The sequence below is a fragment of the Culex pipiens genome, chromosome 2, assembly GCF_016801865.2.
Source record: "Culex pipiens pallens isolate TS chromosome 2, TS_CPP_V2, whole genome shotgun sequence".
Lineage (NCBI taxonomy): Eukaryota > Metazoa > Arthropoda > Insecta > Diptera > Culicidae > Culex > Culex pipiens.
In genome coordinates this window covers 77,474,102-77,498,159 of record NC_068938.1, presented here as the reverse complement: position 1 = coordinate 77,498,159, position 24,058 = coordinate 77,474,102, and the positions used below count along the sequence as shown (strand labels likewise).

General features: G+C 36.9%; 2 protein-coding genes across 4 annotated transcripts in view; both read right to left on the bottom strand.

Annotated features, from left to right (window-relative positions):
• Positions 1-10,831, bottom strand: part of LOC120413538 (uncharacterized) — a 31,512-nt gene extending 20,681 nt beyond the window's left edge. Inside the window, exons 1-2 of one of the 2 annotated variants that reach the window (XM_039574413.2) lie at positions 10,004-10,831; positions 9,896-9,937 (exon numbers count right to left, since the gene is read on the bottom strand). The gene's annotated coding sequence lies outside the window, so the exon portion shown is untranslated. The remainder of the gene's footprint in view (positions 1-9,895; positions 9,938-10,003) is intronic. The other variant, XM_039574414.2, reaches the window with a different exon arrangement.
• Positions 10,832-15,697: 4,866 nt separating this feature from the next.
• LOC120413575 (class E basic helix-loop-helix protein 23-like) lies at positions 15,698-23,818 on the bottom strand. 2 transcript variants are annotated; one of them, XM_039574464.2, is made up of 4 exons: positions 23,227-23,818; positions 16,665-16,892; positions 16,310-16,567; positions 15,698-16,249 (listed from the first exon to the last, which is right to left on the bottom strand). In XM_039574464.2, exons 2-4 carry the CDS (start codon positions 16,883-16,885, stop codon positions 16,012-16,014), a joined length of 717 nt encoding a protein of 238 aa, XP_039430398.1. In that variant the 5' UTR covers positions 16,886-16,892; positions 23,227-23,818; the 3' UTR covers positions 15,698-16,011. The 2 variants fall into 2 exon arrangements, with proteins under 2 accessions (XP_039430398.1, XP_039430397.1); XM_039574463.2 differs by having other exon boundaries at positions 16,310-16,576; positions 23,227-23,813.
• Between the last annotated feature and the right edge of the window lie 240 nt (positions 23,819-24,058).

Sequence of the window (24,058 nt, the reverse complement as noted above, 5' to 3'; positions counted from 1 at the left end):
CTCTTAACTGGTTGTCGATGGAGGGCTTATTTTCATCTGTGATTTATTTGATGATGTCAGATGAGATATTAAAATTTTATGACCAAATTTCTTTTCAATACATTTGCAAACTGAAAATAAGTCATGCGTCCTCATCCGTTGAAAAAACATTCTCAAATTAATGGAGACGCAAGGTGTGCCAAAAGTGATGATTCAACCAATCTCAATTTCTCTTCCGCTCTCACTTTCTCCCAGCTCTCTTCGCTCAGCTAAATGTTTCGCTCATGACAACGAAGCATTATGAACGAAAGACGGATGAAAGGAGCCGCACGGTGATTCATCGTGACTATGTAGTTGTATTCTCCGATGCATAATAAAGGAAACCTGCCACAACTTAGTCACGAAACTTGAATGATCAACGTCGGAATTGTTCTGCCTCGGTCTCTCGTCTTGAGAGACAGTATACAAAATTTCGAAAAATGATTTATTTTCTGATTGTGATTTTCTGAATCTGTTTTATGTCTTTTAATAATAAATTTTAGTTTGACCCTTTTCAAACATTCTTCCAGCCTTCCGTCATTCGGTTTGCACCCTCTGACTTTGTTTGTTTCGTTTTTGTGTTTCTCAGCCTCGACGACGACGACGTTAAAAATGGAACGCGCCGAACGAATGAGAGCGCACAAGGCAAACACACATCTCTAGAAATTGCCAGCACTGCTTTTGTCTGCTGTGTCGACAATGACGGACTGCGCTGCTGCTGGCAACACTTGCAACGCCTCGCGTCTCGTTTTGACGAAACAGAAAAATGGACCGAGCTCTTTGGCTATGAATTTAGCTGTGGGAAGCACTGCTGTTTGTCGCTGCAGCCTTGTGTGTGCAGGATTTTGCTTGCTTGGAGATTTCAGGCAAAATGAGAGGCCGAGAACACTGACAGTGACAGTGCAGTGTCGGTGGGGTTTTGGAGGTGCCTTTTCGATTTATATTTCAATTCAGGGATGAAGGTTATGAACCTAATAAGGGTCAAATATGTATCCATGGATTGAGTTAGAAAAAAACAATTTCAGCATGTAAGATTATCAGATTTAAGAATGTAAAATCATTTGTATGGCTAATGCAGTCCAGATTCGGCTTTTCAAAGTCCTCGAACCCAATCCCACACCCAGGCTAGTTTCGATCTTAAAATTTGCCATAAAAATCCTTTTTCAACCAATGTTTGATCATTAACTGGAAAGAAGAACTCCAAACATTTGAAAAAAATAAAATGTGGGTTGGAAGTTTTTCTTGTTTTATGTTACATTGCCAATGTGTATTTTTTCTGGGGTCAACTTTGTTAGAGTTTTTCTTTGATATTTCCTATATTTTATGTAAAAATATGTATGCAAAAATATCCCAGACCATTTTTTACCCTTTAACTGATAGTTGCATCTATCTATAAAAGAAAGTGTGAAAAACTTATAAAACATTAAAAATGGCTGTAAAAATGTTAAAAAACTAAAAAAGCCAAAGGAGATGGTAGAAAAAGCCTATTGCTATCAAAAACAACGTTAATTAAAGAAGATAAATGCAAACAAAAATGTTAAAAATAGAACAAGAATAACATAAACAAGAGAGTTAAACTATTTCACAGAACAAGCTTTTGCTTCTTCTAAATTCGGGAAAAATAAAAAAAACAAGCATAATAAGGGTATTTGAAGGTTAATCGATTCACGAAAATTTTCTGATGTATATAGTCTTTAGATTCAAATAAATATAAACCCAAAGATTAAGTGATCTGTGATTATTAAATCGGAATTGGCGGCCTGTATGTCGGTGAAAAAATTTCGAGAAAATTTATCATATTTTTTTTTAAACATTGAAAGTTTCAATCGATTGAACTTACAATAGCTGAAACTTCTTCGGCTCGAACCTGGACTGTATTTTGTTGATGCCTTTTAAATGTCACATTGTTATTAAACAGTGTATATTAGGATGGGTACGTTTTTCAAAAAGTTCTCGGATCAAGTTTTAGTATGGTTCCCCTTGTAGGGCATGCCCATAGGGACTTTCATGCCAAATATCAGCTCATTTGGTTGTAAACTGGCTGCGCGCATCAGGGTTAAAGTTTACATGGAAATTACTATGGGAAATTGGAACTTTTTGTTCAAACGCTCCTACAGGTCTGGAAAAATCACGCGCCAACTTCTGGTATGGTCAGGCCTATGGGGAATGGTCTGGAGAACACTTTTCCCGAAGAGAGCATATGGATTCGCCCTAGACCTGGCGCATCGGCAAACAATCCGATTTCTACGGAATCAACGGTTTGGCAGATTAGAATGCTTTTTAAATTCAATTGAGCTGTTACAAATAGTAATATATATTTTTGGGCCACGGCTCTGGTCAAAGAGAAGAGAAACGTGGCGAATCACGCAAAAGAAAGTCGCCCCTGAACTTCTCGACGTCAATCTATTGATAATTTTTGGTGATTTTCCTTGTTAACACCACTTAAAACTATTTATTTCGTTTTGTTTACACACATTGCAAATTTACAAAAAGTGACCGATCATTTTTTGACGTGTGAGGTTACACCTGTAAGTGTAGAGGTGAACTAGATGTTTCACCGAATAATCAAGATGATGATTTTTTTTATTCCTTTTGCCGTTTGCAAAATATCTTAGGATCACGGCAAAAAATTGTGTAATTTTGGAAGGTGTAATTTTAGAAGGTTGAATATTACCTCTTTTATGATGGAATTTCACATTACACCAGAGTAATGGTAATATTACATATTTTCAGAGGTAAAATTACCCATTTTTTCTAATCTAATCTAATCTAATCTAACACAAACGCAGCCAGTCCGATGAAAGCATGCTGGAAAGTCTTGTGATTAGATTACGCCCCAAGCACTTTTCTTGTCAATATTAATAATTGCAATACATCCGAGATCACCCGAAAATGTAATACAAAAATTAAAGCGGCCAGCCCTACTGCGTTGTGTTTACCGCAGAGAGGATTCTGTGAACGGATCACATTCCACAGAATCTACAGGGGAGGAAGGATGCGTGGACATACCGTACCAAACGCTCCGGATCAGTTAGGTGTGGTGTGTTAGTGTAAATTTGGCAGATAATTATATTTTTAGGGGGAAGTGGAATTGGGCAAAATGGGATTAAGGAATGGGAAAGTGAGGAAGGGGTAGGAGGGCTATTGAATTTATAGTATAATAATATAAGGGAATATAATCATTTAGCAAATAATGATGGAAAGCTCTCACCAAGAATCAGCAAATCTTAAAATCTTCGAAAGACACAGCCAGATTGTGTCCCAACCTGCAGCTCCTAAGTTCTTAGGAGCCGCCAATCCGGCCGCATCAAATCAGCCAAGATTTCCTCGTCATCTGCGCGATTGAGGCTCTATCCCAGGTCAGCGACGTCTTCCCGGACATGCAGCAACGCAACGCGAATCCCGGATATCTCCACCATCTCCACCTTGTCCACTGCCACTCACAAGTTCGTCTAGAACTCGCCGATAAGAATTTGACGGAAATCCTCAGAAGACGAAAAAACGCGGAGCGAAAAATCAAACAAACCGGGCGCGACCATAGCTTACTGCGATCTCTCAGAGGTAAAATTACCCATTTTTTCTGACATTAAAGATGTACCCCTGCCCAGATGTAATATTACCATGTTTTTTTCTGAGATCAATGAAAATATTTAATTTGAAGATTTTTACACTAGTTTATCAGTAGTTGGAATAATTATTTGGTAAGGTTTGAATAAGTTTCAAACAGTATATCCAAAGTTGGATAAACTTTTATACTAAGTAATAAGCAAACTTTAAATGTATTCCAATTTCTTTTCTCAATGAGTCTATTTGGGGTTGGGACACTCGAGTAATGGTGATTCGTCAACAAATAACTTTATTTTGAATAATATTTCTAATGGCGTACCTACAACTTTTTTGTGTTGTTTTGCATTTTTTTCAAGATGTTTTTATGAATTTTTTTAGAGAAACTTTGTATAGTGCTTACGGGGTGTACAAACTTTTTTAAATACTGCAGTTCTCATTGAATGATATTTATAAGTAAATTCTAAGTCTTCGTTTCACTTGTGCTTTTTACAAATGCAAGTTGCAATTCTTGAGTTAAATTCATCACAATAATCAAACAGGCCGATGCAAAACAATTTTTTTCAAGGGTGTTATCAGTTTTTATGTGCTGTACTAGTGTTTTTAAACATATCCATATTTGCAGTCGTTATTGAATTCTAATAGAAAATCCATTTAAAATGCTGTAAAATTAATGTACACTGAAATAAAATAATTGTGCAAAATTCCTTTATTCTAGGAATTTTACCTCCTTTCCTTATTTAGTAATTAGACCGATTCTTCGGCTCCTTTTCAAAAAATTCCCAAGTTTTTTTCAGCGTTTTGGCTGTAGTGGCACAATTAAAGAAGAAACCCCCCAATGTTATTACATATTTGAAAAGATAATTGATTTTCCAACATAGAAATGACATGCATAATGAACAATATTATACCTGTGCTTCTCCTGAAATGAAAATGTAGCGTGACGGGACAACATCGTAAAACTGGAACTTTAAAAGGCACACAAAAAAAAATCGACACAGTTTTGCCAGATTAATTTTTTAAAACTTTTGCTCTTCTACACATTATCACAAATTGAAAAACGAATCTTTTGCTCCTTGAACAGAAAGATTTGGTTGAGATTTGAGTTTTTGCAAGCCATTTCTTTTCGTGACGGGACAACGAAAGGAGCAGATTTATGAAAAAACTCCTCTCCCATTCAATGACTTGCAGACCTTATTTGGTCAATATTTTTGGCATTTCAAATAAGAAAACGCATTTAAAGCACATTGCAATTATTAGATCATAATTAAAATGAAATTTTTCATAAAAAAAATCACATTGAAAGTTGAAAAAAGTGACATTTTGGTGTAGCTTTGCTAAGAATCGGTCATTAGGTTTTTTAAATTACTAAATGAGGGAAAGAACCAAAATTCCTGGAGTATAGGAATTTTGAACTTTTTTTATTTTAGTTAAAGAACACAAACGAATTTTCCACTCTGTTTGAGTGCATCTTATGATGCCATTTTTCGTATTTTTTTCATGGCCAGTTTGCCTGCCAAAGTTGCTCTTCACTTTATCATGTTGCACCCAGTTTGCAGCAAATTTTCAGCACTCTGAATCAGTGCAATGCGACTAAACAATACAAAAGGCCAAGAGCGGAGACAGGATAGAGACAGTTGGGCTGAAAATGAGTTTGTGATTTTTGCATGTTGCACTTCAATATTAAAGCAAAAAGCAATCAAGTTTTGCCATAAAATTTCACAGCTGCACTACAACAACATATCTGATGTTCTGTGAAGCTGTATAAAGACAGCCAGAAACCATCTCCCATACTGTGGGACTGCCACCGGTTGAAGGTGCTCCGGAAAAAGAAAAACAGATTACAGACGACGACAGCAAGTACTGACCGGAAGTTGAGCCATTTAAACAACGTTCAAGCCTCTCTCGTGTGGCTGTAAGCAAGATGGCCTTTTAAAGTTCGAATTTTAATTTTTTTTCAAAAGAAGTTTTCACTCTGCACTTAGCAAGTTATGAAAAAAAACTGATTATAGAAAAAAATGGTTTACTTGAAAAATTTTATAGCGATGAAAAGTTATCCAAAACGAAAACTTAATTCGAAAAAGAAGTGAACAAATTGTTCGTTGAGAAGACCTTCGGACATTCATTATCCTCAACTCCAATTTTCCAAGCTGCACCCCCTATGAGACCACCCAAAACTGCAATTTCCCACCATGCAACCAATGATGGAGAGAGCTTTTCCAACAGCCCGAGTGAATGTCGTGTACAGCAATACCTTAAGGCTGTCCCGAACACGCAACCAAACTCGAATGAACTCATCGTTATTTGCCTCCCCTCTGAAGGTCCCGGCTCAAAAACCACAAACCATGTTCGTTCAGTTCTCACCAGGAAAATGGACTAGGGAGCTTCATGAAAATTCACCTTCATCCTAAGAGTTATGACGTACACACTACAAATCTCCTCCGGTGAGTTGAACGTCGAACATGTAGTACAGTCATTTACTCGTTGTTGGGTTTAAGATTTTTATCAACTTTTAAAAGATAAAGTTGGACTTCTATGTTATATTTTGAACATAATTTAAAATAAGCTGTATAACTTTTTTTTGTTATTTTACCCTGGAGGAAATTTATTGAATTTATCAGGAAACTGGCTGCCCTTGCACAGTGGGCGATGTCGTCCTGTCGGAGAGAAATTTCGATCCAACCTTGTGGATCCTTTAGCAAACAAGAGTTTGCACACGCAACTTCAAGTGCTTTGGCGTCGATATCCTTATTTGAGTAGACGCACCGGCAGGCCACGGGACGATGTTCAGCGCACGGGAAAGCACAAAGCTCGTTTCTTTGCTCTGCTCTACACAGAAAAAAAAATCATGGTAAAATTTCATCTAAAAAGGGGTACATCTTTTATGTCAGAAAAAATGTGTAATTTTACCTCTGAAAATGTGTAATTTTACCACTATTCTGGTGTAATGTCGCTTTTTCAGTCTAAATTGAGGTAAAATTACATCATAAAAGAGGTAATATTCAACCTTCTAAAATTACACCTTCCAAATTTACACAATTTTTTGCTGTGTACAAGACTCACTTTGACTTTGATGAGTTGTGCAGCATTCAATGCTGTGTGCTGTTGTAGCAGAGCATGGAAACCCGAAATTGCCATTAATCTCGAATGGAAAATTATAAGTGAAGGAGGACTTTGTTTTGTAGATTGGCTATTCATTGAAAAATGTGAGATTACTTGTTATGTTTAGCATGAATTTTTGATGATGGAAATTTGAAATTCTGAAGAGTGCAATGCCTTGTTATACGTGGTAATCGCTTCATTATAATAGGATTTTTAAAAATAGTTTCATTCGAAAATCACAATCAAATCATTGTCGCTCTACAACATTGCCTTGGCGTTCTCGATTGCGAGATTCCTACTCGAAACTAGGTGTTTGAAGGCTTGATTGTTGCGACAATTGCAAACCTCTTTTTACACCTTAGTTTCCATCCACCCCAGGATTCGAACTGGCGACCTTTGGATTGTGAGTTCAACTGCATACCAGCGACTCTATCGTGACAGAACCCAGGGAGACGACCAGGACTGAGCCAACGAACAAAATGTACACTTTTTTCAATTTATTTAACTTCTTCCTTTTGAATGATTGTATTGATCTTTAACACCATGCAAAAAAAGATGTTTGTTTCGACATTTTTCGGGATGTTGTTCTTAAAAATACAGCAATCTAAAAATTGTTCCTAAAGTAGAAAAAAAACACATGCCTATTTCAACTCACTTTTGTTTTAAAAATATGAAATTAGAGCAGCTCTCCATGAATTTGTTGTTCTCCCGATCAAAAAAAAATATTTTTCGAGATTTGACATGTCTTCAAATATGATTGAAAAATAAAACAAGTATTTTTTAGGTTACAAAATTCTACATCATAATGCGTTTGAAAAATTTCTTATCTGTTTTTTTTTAATATTTATTTCTTATTTAATATTTTGTGTTTCTTGTTACATTAAAATATCTTTTTAACATTCTTTTTTTATGGTTCATTCAAAATGTTTACTGAAAACCATTTAATATAAAAACAAAACATTTAATTTTATATGGGTAATTCTCCGCCAACTCACACAGCAGTTGACCCGACCCCTCTTCGATTTGCGTGAAACTTTGTCCTAAGGGGTAACTTTTGTCCTTGATCACGAATCCGAGGTCCGTTTCTTGATATCTCGTGACGGAGGGGCGGTACGACCCCTTCCATTTTTGAACATGCGAAAAAAGAGGTGTTTTTCAATGATTTGCAGCCTGAAACGGTGATGAGATAGAAATTTGGTGTCAAAGGGACTTTTATGTAAAATTAGACGCCCGATTTGATGGCGTACTCAGAATTCCGAAAAAACGTATTTTTCATCGAAAAAAGCACTAAAAAAGTTTTAAAAATTCTCCCATTTTCTGTTACTTGACTGTAAAAAACTTTGGAACATGTCATTTTATGGGAAATTTAATGTACTTTTCGAATCTACATTGACCCAGAAGGGTTATTTTTTCATTTAGAACAAAAATTTTCATTTTAAAATTTCGTGTTTTTTCTAACTTTGCAGGGTTATATTTTAGAGTGTAACAATGTTCTACAAAGTTGTAGAGCAGACAATTAAAAAAAATTAATATATAGACATAAGAGGTATGCTTATAAACATCACGAGTTATTGCGATTTTACGAAAAAAAAGTTTTGAAAATGTTGGTCGTCGTTGATCATGGCCGTTCATGGTCAACCGCGACAGACACGGACGACGAAACAAAGAGAAACGCAAAAAGTAACTTTTTCAAAACTTTTTTTCGTAAAATCGTGATAACTCGTGATGTTTATTAGCAAACCCCTTATGTCTATATATCAAATTTTTTGTAATTGTCTGCTCTACAACTTTGTAAAACATTGTTACACTCTAAAAAATAATCCTGCAAAGTTAGAAAAAACACGAAATTTTAAAATGAAAAATGTTGTTCTAAATGAAAAAATGACCCTTCTGGGTCAATGTAGATTCGAAAAGTACATTAAATTTCCCATAAAATATCATGTTTCAAAATTTTTTACAGTCGAGTAACGGAAAACGGGAGAATTTAAAAAAAGTAGTGTTTTTTTCGATGAAAAATACGTTTTTTCGTAATTCTGAGTACGCCATCAAATCGGGCGTCTAATTTTACATAAAAGTCCGCCCCTCCGTCACGAGATATCAAAAAATGGACCTCGGATTCGTGATCAGGGACAAAGTTTCACGCAAATCGAAGAGAGGTCGGGGCAACTTTTCCCGATTTCGTGTGAGTTGGTAGAGAATTACCCATATACAGTCGACTCTCTGGTTGTCAATATCCAAGGGACCGTCGAGGAAGAGAATCATCAGTTTACAGAACGATGCAAAATGAAGACTCGATTGAAAATATTTTTTTCTTGATACCCAGCTATGGGAGAGAATCATGGCAACGTCCATCAAACAAAAACAAACTAATGTCAAACACTCTTCAAAGCTTCGTTTCGCCAAGAAAAATGTCTATGCAAGCCATGAGAAAGTGAAATTATTGACAACCGGAAGAGATTTTCAAAGCAAACAGAATCCAAGGGACCGTCGAGGAAGGGATCCTTCAAGCAAGGGAAAATATCGAGGAATGAAGATAATTGAAGTATGCAGATTGAAGGGACTGAAGAATTCATCGATAGATGGAGAATTATTGATATTGAGAAGATCGACAGCCAGAGAGTCGACTGTAGTTAAATGAAGCCAGCAAATAATTGCGCAGATGATCACAAAAACCCCGAATTTTCTCTGCGTCTGCACGGGTTTAAACTGCCACAACATTCTCGTCCTCGAAGCATCGATCGCCTCTGGTCGATTAGCTGATTAGTTGGACTTAATTATTAATCAGACCGGTTTCAGGCCAGCCTTAACAAATGACCTTGCAAATTAAACTAGCTATGGAAGGCCTAAATAAAGTACAAATGCTTAATTTTAATGCAAACAACGGCGAATGATTTTTTTAACGGGCGCAAAAGGAATAAGTTTTGAAAATAAACTTTTCATCGACAGCCCTTTCAAAGAGACCAAATATGATCCATGGCTTATTGTTGCTTTTTCGTCATTCGATGTTATGCATTACTGTCAACTGGGTTTGATCGGGACTACAGTCTGAATAAGGACAGCACTTTTTAGAGCATTTATGAGTCTGAAAAAGTATGACGACATGTCAGCCTTCAACTTTTGTACATAAACATTAAAATAGGGTTTCAGTACTCTTTTTTCGAGCAACCACAATCCAGTAAACTAACAAGACGATTGAGATAATTTTACATACCTTACCGTGCCGAAATTCCCGATTGAAGACCTCAAGCAGGCTCTGAAAAATGTGAATGAAAGATTACTACATCATCACCCAATGCAGATGTGATTGATGATTTCCTACCGTGATAGCCCGCTACTTCGGTGCCAGACAATTAATATGTTTGACGATGTCCTTTCAAGTGAATCCCTCGCAGTTACACGCGAATTCTATGCACGGAAAGTTTTGATACAACTTTTTTTCGCGGTGCAATTATTCCGCAGAATGTATCGCTACTTTTTACTGATATGAACAGTAATGCTTAAAAACTTTTAGTTTTTCTTCGCGATTCTTCTTAATCTGCCGCGCACTTATCTCCACTTTAAACCTGCCGAAAATTTCACTTGATTTACATTTTGTATGAATTTTTCAGCCCTCCAAACTGGGCTCCATTTCGACACATTGGGTTTGACACCAATAATTTTCCGCACACCAGAGGAAAAGACACTTTCCATCGGCAACCCACCGCTCGTTTCGTCCTGCCCCCTTTTCCGCACCCAAACCCCCGTGTCCCACGACTGTGGGAAGTATTGTGCTTTCCACCTCAAGAGCGTACAATAAAAACGTACACTGAAACACGCACACAGTCACCGTGCCGTATTGAAGGTTTGCAAGTGTATTGTGGATTCACTACGATGGAAGAGAATCCCGACAGCAGAAAAAAAAACTACGACCTCTCAGGTCGTCAATCAACAACTGCGCCCACGAATATCCTCAAGGATTCTCACGAATCCTAGGTGGCACGCACCATTCAGTTCCGGTAATGAGTCGATTTCTTATGCATCGCTACAATAACACAACCGGACACATGAAATCTTTTGCGCGCGCGATGTAACACAACTTTTGCACTGGCGAGCGACTTGGATGTCGTCGTTGTTGGCTCAAAGTTCCGTTCCCGTCCGTGTACAACCAGCCCTCCGCCTGCTGTCATAAAACTTCTACACACTGTACCCTATGCCATGGGAGTGTGTGTGCGTGCCGTCGAACTAACCGACGTTGAAACTGTGTTGTGAGTGATTTTCACACACAGCCAAGCAGGCGGGCAGATTTGTATGTTGGGAGGCACAAATACACAGCATGTTGTAATAATTTTATTTGCGTTGCATTTTTAAACAATAACTTTGGATCAAACATACAAAAGTAACATTCAAACTCCAAAATACGACCGGTGACCAAAAAGGGACCAACTACCCCATAGTTGAACGTTAAAGCAGGTTTAACGAACACATGGCCAGGTGGTTTTTGCGTATCTACGATACGACGCGCGCTTGTGTTAGTGACACCAGAATCGAAAAGGCCGCCCGTCACAAATGACACATGCTGCGGTAGAGTACCTGGAAACTAAAGTGAAATAAGCCTAGGGAAATTGAAAGTGATTAACCCCTAGGACTTTATTCAACAACAACAAACGAGATTTACCTCTTAGATTGAATTTAAAATGATTTAAGTTTATTTTTTCAGCAATCGTTCCTGGAATTCTTTTTTAAATAGATTTCGAAATTTTATTCAATAACGACACCTTCACACCTGGAGTTTTTTTTGAAAAGGACCAATAAACCAAATTTTCAGTTTTTGCTTTTTGAGTGTTTTTCAATACCCCTGACTCAAGGCGGTTCTAAAAACACCCAAAAAGCAAAAACTGGAAATTTGGTTTATTGGACCTATTCAAAAAAAACTCCAGACACCTTGTTTACAATCTGGCTTTTTTGTTTTCAAGCCAATTATAACAACTTTAATGTTTTTGAACATTAAAATCATCTTTCGTTCATCCATATAAGTCTTCATTCAATAGTGATATGAAAATATTCTAAAATCCGCATCTTAAGAAGAGATTTTATATTCGAGAGAAATTCTCCGCCAATACCGAACATGGGTTTTATTTGATTTTTTTGTTTAGCTGAACTTTGTTTAATGTTTTATCATAACTGAAACATGAGTTATTAATTTGTAAGAAACCAAAAAAGGGTCGACATTTCGCTATCACTCCTTTGCAATGTCACGGAGTAATCGATGTGGCAAATGAAAAGTTTGACTTAAAATGTGTTTTCCATAGTAACTGCTTGTAGTAAATTCAATTTTTAATCCAAATATGTAATAACATTTATGTTTTGGAATGGTTTGCAACGCGCCGGAATGTGTCATTTGATAATAAAGATTTTGGGTAATTGACTTTTTATGTAAAAAAGTTGATCAAAAAAAATTTTTTTTGTCGTGTATAATTCTTTTTAAAAAATTGAATTTTCATTAAAAAAAACTCCAATTGAAAAAAGTGCCCCATTTTCGAGTCTTACTCATTTCTATTATTTTTTTTCGATAAATTTGTTACAGTCATCCCACATATTCGGAACACCCACAAATTCGGAACACTTTTATGATAATTTGTCAATAGCATGCCAAAAGTAGCTTTTCTGTCGATCTTACAATTTTTAGAACCTTCATTTGGACATTATCTTGCTATTTCACTAGTAAAAGTAGTACTTTTTGAACAAAAAACTTCATTCCAAGACTATTTTGTCCAGAGCAGCAAAACACTGCCTCCAAATGGCATGTTTCATAATTGTGGTATGTTATTCTGCCGCCCACAATTGTGGAACACCTGAATTTAACTGATATTTTCACAAAAAAGTTATCAAAACATGTATAAAACATCAATAAGCTTGAGTTTTATTGGTTTCAGTGTGTGAAGTCATTATTTGGTAATAAATATGTACTCCTGGAAAGATCCAAAGTTTGTTTACATTCGTAAGAAAAAAGTGTTCCGATTTTTTGGATTTCAAGGGTCAAAGTAATTCTTCAAAAACTTCATATAAAAGTTAAAATTTGCTGATGTTCGATACAGCATTCGAAAGATCACAAGAAAAGCTTTCAAATGAAGGTAAAAGCGAATCATTAAGTTCAATCATCGATTTGCTATGATTTTTTGAACATTGGCCGATCTGGAAACCGTTCCGAATATGTGGGATGACTGTATACGAAGTTCGATTATCCGAAGGTTTTTATGGAACGTCGGATATTGGAATGAAAAACAAAAAATCCTTACTACTGGCCTGTCTGCGACCCAGATTTAGTCAAATTTGAATAGTTGAATGCACTTTTTTCAATATTTCATCGCCTTCATTTTGGCCGACATCTTGGATTTAAAAATTCTGAAATACTTTAGCGTAGTGAAACATTCGAATGAAACATTCGTGAAACTTTCCGATCTTTTCGAAAAAAAATATTTTGAATTTTTTTTAATCAAGACTAGCATTTTAAATGGGCGTAATATTCAATGTTCGGCCCTTTTAAAATGTTAGTCTTGATTTAATAAATCAAGAAATCCAATTTTTTTTCAAAAAGTTCGGAAAATCTCAAGAATGTTGCTGAGATAGCGACATTAGAAAATGGTGGACTGTTTGGGTGAGACTTCGAAAACATCAATTTTCCTGTTTCTATTTCTTTAAGCCGCTGTATCTCAGCAACCATAAGTCCAATCTTTAAAGCAATTTTTTTTTAACTTTAAAAAAAAAGAGTCTCGCCGTTGCTCTTTGCGAAGCAAGGCCTGCTCGATCGTGTTTGGCCTGCGTCGTTGTTTCGCGCGGGAGAAAAAGGAAGAAAAAAGTGATTTTGAAAGAAGCTGGCCAATCTCGCCGTTGCTCTTTGCGAAGCAAGGCCTGCTTCGATCGTGTTTGGCCTCTGTTGTTTTATTTGTGGTTCCATCTCGAGTATTAGTTTTTAAATTATTGTTTTTTTACAGCTTCCTGGAATTCTTTGAAATTAACTGTCTACATGTAAATGTATCTACTCACTATGATTTATTTAAATGTTCATATTATTCCTCATCCTATACCTTTCCTGTAACATACCATCTCCTCATACCATATATGATCAAATTGCTTAAATTAACGAAACTTTCTAAAACAGCATGGGAACCATCTGGAGCATTTAGATTTTAATTTACTGCTATTTTTTACAGCTTCCTGGAATCATCTTGATTATATTTATATTTATTTTATTTACTATATTTATTATATTTATTATTATTACAAAACTATATGCTTTTATATAATACACTACAGACTCACATTTACACTTACAAACCTCCAAATCATTTAATACATTACGCATTGAACCATTTTCATCGGCCCGATGAAATTCCCCTAACCCCCATTCCAAACCTCCCAAAAATATTCCGTTCACTTTTAAAAGTCGCATGGGTTCCCTGCACTTTTGCCACTAGTGAACAACAAAAACATCCCCTCCCAAATCCCCACGGGACTGTATGGGCGTAGCCTTGGAGCACAGTGTGGAAATTTCCGTTCTTAGATATTTTTGGTTGTACCGGGCAGCAATCAAATTTTCTAAGAATATTGAATTGACCATTGTGGTACACCCTACAGCGTGGTGCAGACCCGTAATGCTATGCTATGCTATGCTAATTTTTTAACTTAAAAAAAAAATATTTATAGAAATGGTCACTCATGGCCACTATTTTTAAAAATCAAAAAACTGCAAATATTTCGCTAAAATTAAACTTTCGGTGGCTATATCTTGAAAACAGAGCCTTTTATCAAAAAATCTGTAAAGTATTTTTCGATTGAAAATTCAATTTAACATTAAAAACTTTCGTCAATTTTGTTTTGCATGAAATTTTGATTTTTTCCAAAAATCACTATTTATCAAAAAGTTGCAAAACTTGAGGATTTTTGTTCCCTAAAACATATCAAAAAATCTCGAAAATCATAAAATAAGTATTTTGGGGAATTTTCCGTGTACCTATTTTTTTTCTCAATAGTCCTCAACATTACCTACAACTTTGCCGAAGATACCAAATTGATCAGCAAATTCACTCAAAAGTTACAGCTGTTTGAATATTTACGTACCATTTTTGTATGGACAGCAGCCAAAATTGTATGGAGACTTGTATGGGTGAACCAATGACTCAAAATAGCTTCTTTGGTCATAGGGAAGGCCCCCACAATGTTTGAGCCAAATAAAAAATACAAATAATATCCATTTCCGATTTTGGTAGAAAATTGCTTAAAATCAGGTATGGATCAAACATCAAAAAAATAAATTTATTAAATTAATTTAATGAAATTTCATTAATGGCTGGTTTGGACATGAAAAAAAGTTATGGAAAAAGTTTTATCCAAAGCAAAAAAAAAAAACATTTAAAAATAGATTTGCGAAACCGTAGACCATCTATATGCACATGATCATTTGAATAATTATAAATAAGGTGTGATCAAAAATGTTCAAGGCCTGACGTCGTTTGGTTGAACAAAACTTTTCGAATCACCGTTTTCAACATGATTATGATGAAAATTTTGCAAAATTAGTTGTTTTCCACTATCAGCTGAAAATTTTCCCTAAATTATTCAAGGATCTTTTCATAAGCCATGATGTTTGAACCCTGTGAAGAAATGTTTGAACAAGTAGACCATACAAATTTACCCTTTCAGGGTTAAGGCCGTTGCAAATATTTTTTGAAGTTTATGTCCCTCGCCTATGACCAAAATCGAGTGGGGGCAAAAAATAAAAAAAAAGTTCATAAACTTTTGAAGTTTTTCGAAAAAAAAATGTTTGCCCCCTGATTTTTTGGACAAATTTTGAAGGGGGAGGGGGGTGAGGCGACATAAACTTTGTAAAATATTTGCAACGGCCTAAGTTATAAGAATCATGAGAATGAAAAAAAAGACATTTCGATTTCGTGAAAAAAGGTAGAAGGAAACCCTATTTCAAAGGCATTGCCATCATTTGTCATTTTATAGAAGCAGTTGCACTGAAATGCAATCGTTTAGTAATTATTCTATTCTAAGCTTTATTTATTTTTAAATATGAAATATTTGGCAACTGCACTTTAATCATTGTTTTTTTGGCACAAAAAATCGACTAGTTACGAAACTTATTGCTACTCGAGACTCCTACAACCTATTTTCAATCTTTAAAAAAAAAAACTGTTTTTCAGTGCTTATTTTTCCTGACTAGAAAACACACATGACGGGTCTTACATATTACATTTTAATTGAACTTTTGGCATTTAATATCTGAGTAAAAGCCTCCTATCACGGGGGAACATCAATGGGCTCTGGGTCATCAGCCGCGCAGATTCAAGGGTTTGGATTGGCTGGCGGTGGTGCACTTTGCGGCGGAAGTGACGCCTGCTGCTGCTGCTGCTGGGCCTGTTGAGCTTGTTGCTGAGCTTGCTGCAAGCTCTGGGTGGCTTGCTGTTGAAGTTCGTGCTGGGGAGTTTGGAGCAGCTGCTGTAACTTTATCGCTGATGGCATGGTCCTGAGGTCGACCGTTGGAGCGCCCGCTCCGGCGGCACTTTGGATGTATGCTAGAAGTCTAGAAAGGGGTTTAAATTAGAAATTGTAATCTTCTTTTAGGTTTAAATGAATTCCATACCTTCTAAGCTCATCCAGTGCATTGGCCTGCATAAGGATGTAGTTTTTCGCCAGCAGTAGTGTTGCAATCTTGGATAACTTCCGTACGGAAGGTGAATGCGCGTACGGAATAACGCTGCGCAGCTCGTCCAGGGCGTCGTTCAAATCGTGCATCCGACGTCTCTCACGGGCGTTGATATTCAGTCTTACTGACTTTCCCTGGCGGTTCTTCTGCTTGCCCCCGGTCGGAACCGGGGCAACCGGGTGGTGAACTGGTGGGCTAAAGTGACTTTAGAAAAAGTATTTTTTTATATTTTTAATAAAAATAAAATAAAAGGAAAAATGAAAAAGAATAAATCAATCAAACCCGTACTCACCTTTCGGCACTTCCGGATGGACGGTTTTCGTCGGTTAGTGCAGCGGATGTCGAGCCGGCGGCGTGAGGTTGAGAGTAGAAACCACCGAGGCCCACAGTTCCCAGTGGGGTCCGACGACCTGGAACGCTCTGCGGTGGACTCGGGGTCTGTTCCGGATGGTGCCCGTGCACCGCGCTCGCCGGTGGTCCCAGATGAAAGTTGAACGGGTTGTGGGGGTCCATTTGTTATCTGAGGAAAATACAATTTTAAAATATTAGAATTGCGAATCATTTGATTTTTTTTCCAAAACGCAGAAAACCAGTCATTATTATCAAAATAAGAACGTCTTGCTCAATCCCAGTCGACCCCTCCACGTATCTTGATACGAAAAATGTGTCATTCCACCTTCCATCGGATGTGGAATCGTCGGTCCCGGCCTCAGTTTTTTTTGTCATTTAGTCATTTCAGGTGAGGGAGTCGTCTCTCTGCTATAAAGACAAACAACACACCAAACCAAGTAAAATATTCAAAAATCTGCATCCTGAGAAGGGATTTTCTTCATGATTTTTTGGTCGATTTGGTGTTTCGGCAAAGTTTACTGTATCTTTAAAAAGTGTTCAGAAATAAATGTTACAATGCACAAAGCCAACCACAGACTAGAAGAAGACTAAATCAGACATGTCCAAGCCATGTAACCCTTTAAATCAGAGGTTCAATTTCCTGGCTCGGATCAACAACACAGAAAAAAATCATGGTAATATTACATCATGGAAGGGATACATCTTTTATGTCAGAAAGAATGTGTAATTTTACCTCTGAAAATGTATAATTTTACCACTATTCTGGTGTAATGTCGCTTTTTCGGTCTAATTTGGGGTAAAATTAAAGGTAGGTTAAAGAGGTAATATTCAACCTACCAAAATTACACCTAACAAATTTACACAATTTTTTACTTTGAAACAAATGGTGATCGTTTCCCTTGTGGATTCAATTGCTTAGGAAAGGAAAGGCAATGTCACAAGCTGGATTTTGTCAAGACGGCCTATGGAGTGATAACATTAACACTAAACATGTAAACACAACCCAATAAAAAGAAGCTAATATTTGGAATGTTGAAACTTAAAACCTCTTCTTAATAATTTGTGAGTTTGTGAATTCCATGGAATTTCCATGGAAGATTGTGGAAATTTCATCAACCCATGAGGTAAAATAACTTATCTTTTTGACATCAATTTTCTACCTTAAAAACCGAAATAATTACATTAGAATCTGGCGAAATTTCCAACGTTTGCAATGGAATTTGAAAGTTTTACACATTATTTTACGTAAAACTACAGAAACTAGAGGGAAAATTAAACCAACAAATTATCAACGTTTCAAATAATAACGTTTAGTTACTGTGTAGTAGTGTGTGTGTGTGTGTGGTCCAATCCAATACCCGCTAACCGGTAGCGATATTATGGGAGAGTATAATTTGTATCAGACTTTGTGTATGCCGAATGCTGATACAAATTATTTCAGTCCCGGGTATTAGGTGGTGATAGCCCTCGCGCTGCTTCCAACGACCCATTTCAGAATGACAGAGCTCCTTGCGGTCCAATTCCGAGGTCGCTGGGCATTGTTCGGCCCCGCCTAAACATAGAAGCAAGCATCTGAAGGAAACTCGATCTATATTTAGACTTCCAAATCCCTCAGGCAAATCAGGGATCAGCGCGTATTTAATATGAGAAGATAACATGTTTCAACACTACGGATCAATTCACTGTTAGAGTGTAAACCTTCTGATGGCCGACTGCTTAGCGTCCCAGACCACCAATTCAGAGGTGTGAGTTCGAATCCCACCTGATTCATTTTCGTTTTTGTTCATATTCAAAGTTCAAATTCCTGATTCCAAATATCAAAGGTACCAGCCGGGATTTGATCCCTGAACCTTCTGCTCATGAGGCAGAAGTGTAACCATTAAGCCACGGAGCCGGTGTTTAGTTACTGTGTAGTAGTGTATCCTAAAAAAGACGATGTGGCGGAAACCTTCGAGCTCACTCGGATTTCAATATGATTTTGCTTCAAGAACAATTTTTACATACAAAATCAAATCCCAAAAATCGTTTAGAACTCGTGATTTGCGATTTACTAAAAAAATGTCTGTTTTCATAAAAAATATCATAGTTTGTTCTAAAAGCGGTATACGCACTTCGGAAGGAACCGGTCAAGAAAAAAATCAAATGGACAGCAGCGGCAGCGCAAGCAACTCAGAGAGGGTGAAGAAAAGCCCCAAGAAATCGCTCCATCTCCTTTGTTCTGCTGTTCGTCAAGCTGTTTCTTGACCCCTTTCCTTCCGATCTGCATACTAGCCTAAAAACTTGAAAAATGCTTTCAAATTGTCTCGTATTTCAAATTCAATCATAGTTAGTGTTCCTACCAATAATTTTCTGTATTCATATTGATCCAAAAATTTGTCATTATTCATTGGCTAACATGCTGTCAAGTCGGATAATTAAAAAGTTTTGCCTGAAATATTTATGAATTTCTCTCAAAAACCCATCTAATAAAAATTTTGCACCAAAACCAATACCATCTTCTAAAAGGCAGTGTTGCAAATGAGTGATAAAATAGTTATCAATTGATTATCTCTGCACCAAAAACATCCGAGAATATAGCGATCTTCACTGAAGCTTTTGAGATCTCTTCTTGTGTCTCGTGATTCCCAGCGATGGTATTCTCTCTTTATCACTCCTTCCTTTTTCCTAGACTCTGCGCTCTCACCACTGAATCTCTTAATCTCTCCGAAAACTGCAATTAGAGAACGCGAGATGGCGATCACGCATGACGTCCCGTTAAACTGCGTTTGCGAAATTGGTTTTGTGGTTAAACATTGTTGCGGTTTAATGTTGTTGCGGTAGGATGATCGTGGAAGCGGGAATGAGAGAGAAAAGAAAAATGTCAATCGCGAGTGTTTAAACACGAAAACGCGTTCGGCTATGTTCGACGCTGAGCGTTTCAATAAGGAGAGAAGAGCAGTAGCTAAACATTGTAATAGGGCTGAAGCCGAAGTGTAAACAAAGAGTCTATCCTGCTCGTTTCTATTGTATACATCAACTGACGTGAGCAGGATAGACTCTTTGTTTACACTTCGGCTTCAGTCCTTTTACATTGTTTTGCTTGAGTTGTATTTGAGGTAGAGAACCTGAGAGAGAAGCGTCGTCACTCAGTGCAGCGCTTGAATTACTTGTCAAAATTGAGTTCCTTCGTTTAGAAGCACATGAGCGGGAAAGAGACGGGAGAGAAAGTTTTGTTGTGTTTGAGTGCCATGGCATTTCTCTTTGGAGGTTCTCTAATTTGAGGAATGAATATTCAGGCGGGATAATTGTAGTTGCTGAGAGCTGATATTTTGATATTTTAACAACCCTGCCAGGTAGGTAACCGTTTTTTGATATCTCGTGACGGAGGGGTGGTACGATCGCTTCCATTTTTGAGCATGCGAAAAAAGAGGCGTTTTTCAATAATTTGCAGCCCGAAACGGTGATGATATAGAAATTTGGTCTCAAAGGTACTTTTATGTAAAATTAGAGGCCCGATTTGATGGCGTACTATGAATTCCGAAAAAACGTATTTTTCATCGAAAAAAACACTAAAAAAGTTTAAAAAACTCTGCCATTTTCCGTTACTCGACTGTAAATTTTTTTGGAGCATGTCATTTCAAGGGAAATTTAATGTACTTTTCAAATCTACATTGACTTAGAAGGGTCATTTTTCATTTAGAACAATTTTTTTATTTTAAAATTTCGTGTTTTTTCTAACTTTGCAGGGTTTTTTTTTGAGAGTGTAACAATGTTCTACAAAGTTGTAGAGCAGACAATTACAAAAAACAAATCGAGTGATCGCGATTTTAGTTAAGAAAATGTTGGTCGTCGTTGATCACGGCCGTTCATGGTCACTCCGACTGGTCACTCTGACTCATTCGCGACAGACACGGACGACGAAACAAACTCAAGCAACACACTTTGTCAGATAAACGTATTTCCTCACTTGTTGTATAACCGAACGGCCTCGTTACCACAACTTGTTCTACAACTCCTGTGCATTGGAAAAAGCGCACTTTTTTCTGTTGTATAACTTGCCAGAATAAGATGCAAGTTATCAGAGTAAGTTGTACAAATGTATCTGACAACACTGTGCTAGCTAACAAGAGATTCAACTATAACTTGCCAGAATAAGATGCAAGTTATCAGAGTAAGTTGTACAAATGTATCTGACAACACTGTGCTAGCTAACAAGAGATTCAACGAAAAAAGGGGGCGTGGTTAACGGCTGTGCTGTCAAATCAAAGCGCACGCTGAAAAGGAAAGATAGATTGAAAACAGTTGTCTAACCGTTACCCAACTTACACGTAAACAAACAGTTCTTATCAGAATTTCAATCAACGACGAAGCCAATATGAATAGTATCTCTGACTATTTTGGTACGCTTGTTTCTGCCCGATTTATTTAGAAAAAAAAAATGAAATTGTATGAAAAAAAAAAATAAAATAATATTTTCGCGCTCTCTAACTGCGATTCATGTGAAACCTTCTTCATGGCGAACTTTAAGATTTTCATTTTTTTTTTTTGATGAACTTCGTCTTTCCCAAGATTCGATCCGATGACTTCGACGACTTCTTGTTATTTCCAGGCAGGTCCAGGCGCGCTTCCACATCTCTCCACGAGGCTTCATAGTAAACAAGCTGGCCTAAACGTCAATAAGAAGGCTGCTGTCAGCTTTGTTATACTGCAGTGAGCTATACAACTTAACTCCAGAAAAGGCTGTCATTGGAAATAAAGTTATATAAGTTTGTTTCAAGTCAGTTTTTATAACTCCATTATGTAACTTTGTTATAACAAACCGTTTCAACTGTCATTTCGATTACCGTACCACGGAGTAACATTGAAAATTGGTGTGATTTTAATTTGTTGTTTTCTCTATCATGAATTCCGTAAGCTGATATTTTTTGTAGCTTTTACCGGCGATATTTTTTATAAATAATCGGTCAACAATTAAAATTATTGCAATCTTCGATAAATAAACATTATTGAAACTCTAAATACCTCACGTACAAATTTACACCACCTAACAACACGCAATGTCAAGTTAAACATGTTTTTTGAATACCAGTTATATAACCTATTCTCCGATAACATTTGTGTAACAAAGCGAGAAAACCTAAGGTTATTTATAGAATGGTTGGCCACGCCCATTTTTCAGAAGATGCCGTCACATGACAATGTTAGATAAGCAGTGAAACAAACAGTGCAATATTATTCTTATTCAACAAACTGTTTTCGAGGAAAACAATGCAGATGAGGGAACAGCATCATGGCATATCAGGATTTTGACGTTTAATTACAGCTCATAAAAAGCGTTTTCGACTGAAATCAAGTGATAAATATTTCAAATGGTAGTGAGCAAGCAAGTTTCTATCGAAGGTGTTCCAAAATAAGTTGTTTAAACAGTGTAAATCAGCAAATTGGATGGAACCCCCCAAATAGGTGAGAATTTTTCCCATGTTGTGTTTTGTTGGAAAAGAGTGAAGTTGACTTTGTTTTAACACTTTTGTGGCACAAAACACGATAGTTACACAAGTCAGTTATACAAGCAGTGAAACAAACTGTTATTTAAGTTATGTTCAGATTTTTTCTCGTGTGTTTATCAAAAACAATTGTCTAACTATTATTCAACAGTCGACAAGTTATGAGTGCTACTTGGGAAGAGAAACGCTAAAAGTAACTTTTTCTAAGCTTTTTTTTCGTAAAATCGCGATAACTCTTGATGTTTATAAGCAAACCTCTTATGTTTTTACATCAAAATTTTTGTAATTGTCTGTTTGTATATCGCAAAATTGTATGGGGAATCTAACGACCCCTCAACTTTAAAGGATTTTGCTCAAAATTGACGCAGATCCTTTTTTCAGCCTAAGGAAGCGGCCAAAGGCTGTCACCAAGGCTCAAAATGTTTTATTTTTCTTGTGTTTTAGGCACTCAGAGTTAACTATTAATTATAAAATGTGAAATGAAAAAAATATCTAAACAAAACAAGACTTATTGCAACAGTGTTTCCACAAAAATATGTTATGAATGTTTTTATGTCTCTATTGTTTAATATTTTGAAAGAAGCGGAAGGTGGTCACGATCAACAACATAAAATAAAATTTGCGAATGAACCAAGTGATTTTATGCTGCTCACAACGCCATCTGTACCTCAATTTTCATCCTTTTTATCTTTTCTGCATGATTCCGTGGAAAAGCACATAGATTTTCCTATTGGAATATCCTTATAGAAAAAGCTCTTGAAGCTTCCCAAAGCCTCCGCTAGAGGAGCCACCCATTACCGTATCCTTACAAATACGACGACTGATGTTATCAACACGCAAACCCTCACCCATACACTAGCAATCTCAAAGCACCCCGCAGCATCCCTGCACGAACGACGCAAGCTAATTGTGTGCTAATCAGATGTGTCACCCAAATGATTCACCAAATGTGACACATAAACACTTTTACCCTCGCCCCCACTCACATGTTACTCTTACACTTGGGTTAAGTTCACTTACCAACTTTTGTTTTCCAAGCTGCCTTCGCCGATGTTTTCGCAACTCTTCAAGGATCACGGACTTTTCCAGCACTCACAAATTTCCACGAAATTCAATTTTCCTTTGGCAGCCCGCACCTTCTCCACCTCCTCCTCCTCCTGGCTCAAGTTGAAGTTTTCCCAGCTGAGTTGGTGTTTGTGTGCGCGTGTGTGTATGTTCAAGTGGGGGGTGGAGGAAGGATGCTGCCAGTCAAATCGTCTTAACCGGTTTCGGGATTCCAACCAAAAAAAAAGGCACAAAAGTCCTCGAAGAAGTTGGTTTGGCCTGTGGGTTTTCCGAGAAAATCCGCCTCAATTCGCGCTGTCACTCGACAGGGGGTTTTCTTCGTGGAAAATGCCGCGCCGTCGCCGTCGAACGTCCTCTCGAGATGCTGCGGTTTATGGGCCGACCTCAACACTGAATGTAATTGTTGGTCGTAATTTCGGTTGATTGCCGATGATGGCGCTGCTACCGTGTCGATGGTGGCGACAACGACGACGAGTCCTTTTTTGTGGTGCTTGCGAAGGGTGTGTAGAGTGGGTATTTAAACGGTGGAAGTGTTTCTCTGTGAAATATTAGAAAAATAGATTCTTTGATATCTTTTATAGTGGATTTTTTGTCTGGGCCTTTAGTTTGATCTAAGTTATAGTGGCTTGATTTTGATCAAATTTTTAGACAAAATTTCAAATTCCTGGCCTTATTTTCAGAAAAGAGAATCAACATTTATTTGAAACAATACAAAACTTGATAATAGTATATGTTTTGTACAACAATAGTTCAACATGCTAATTTTCAAACTAAGATCAAATAACTT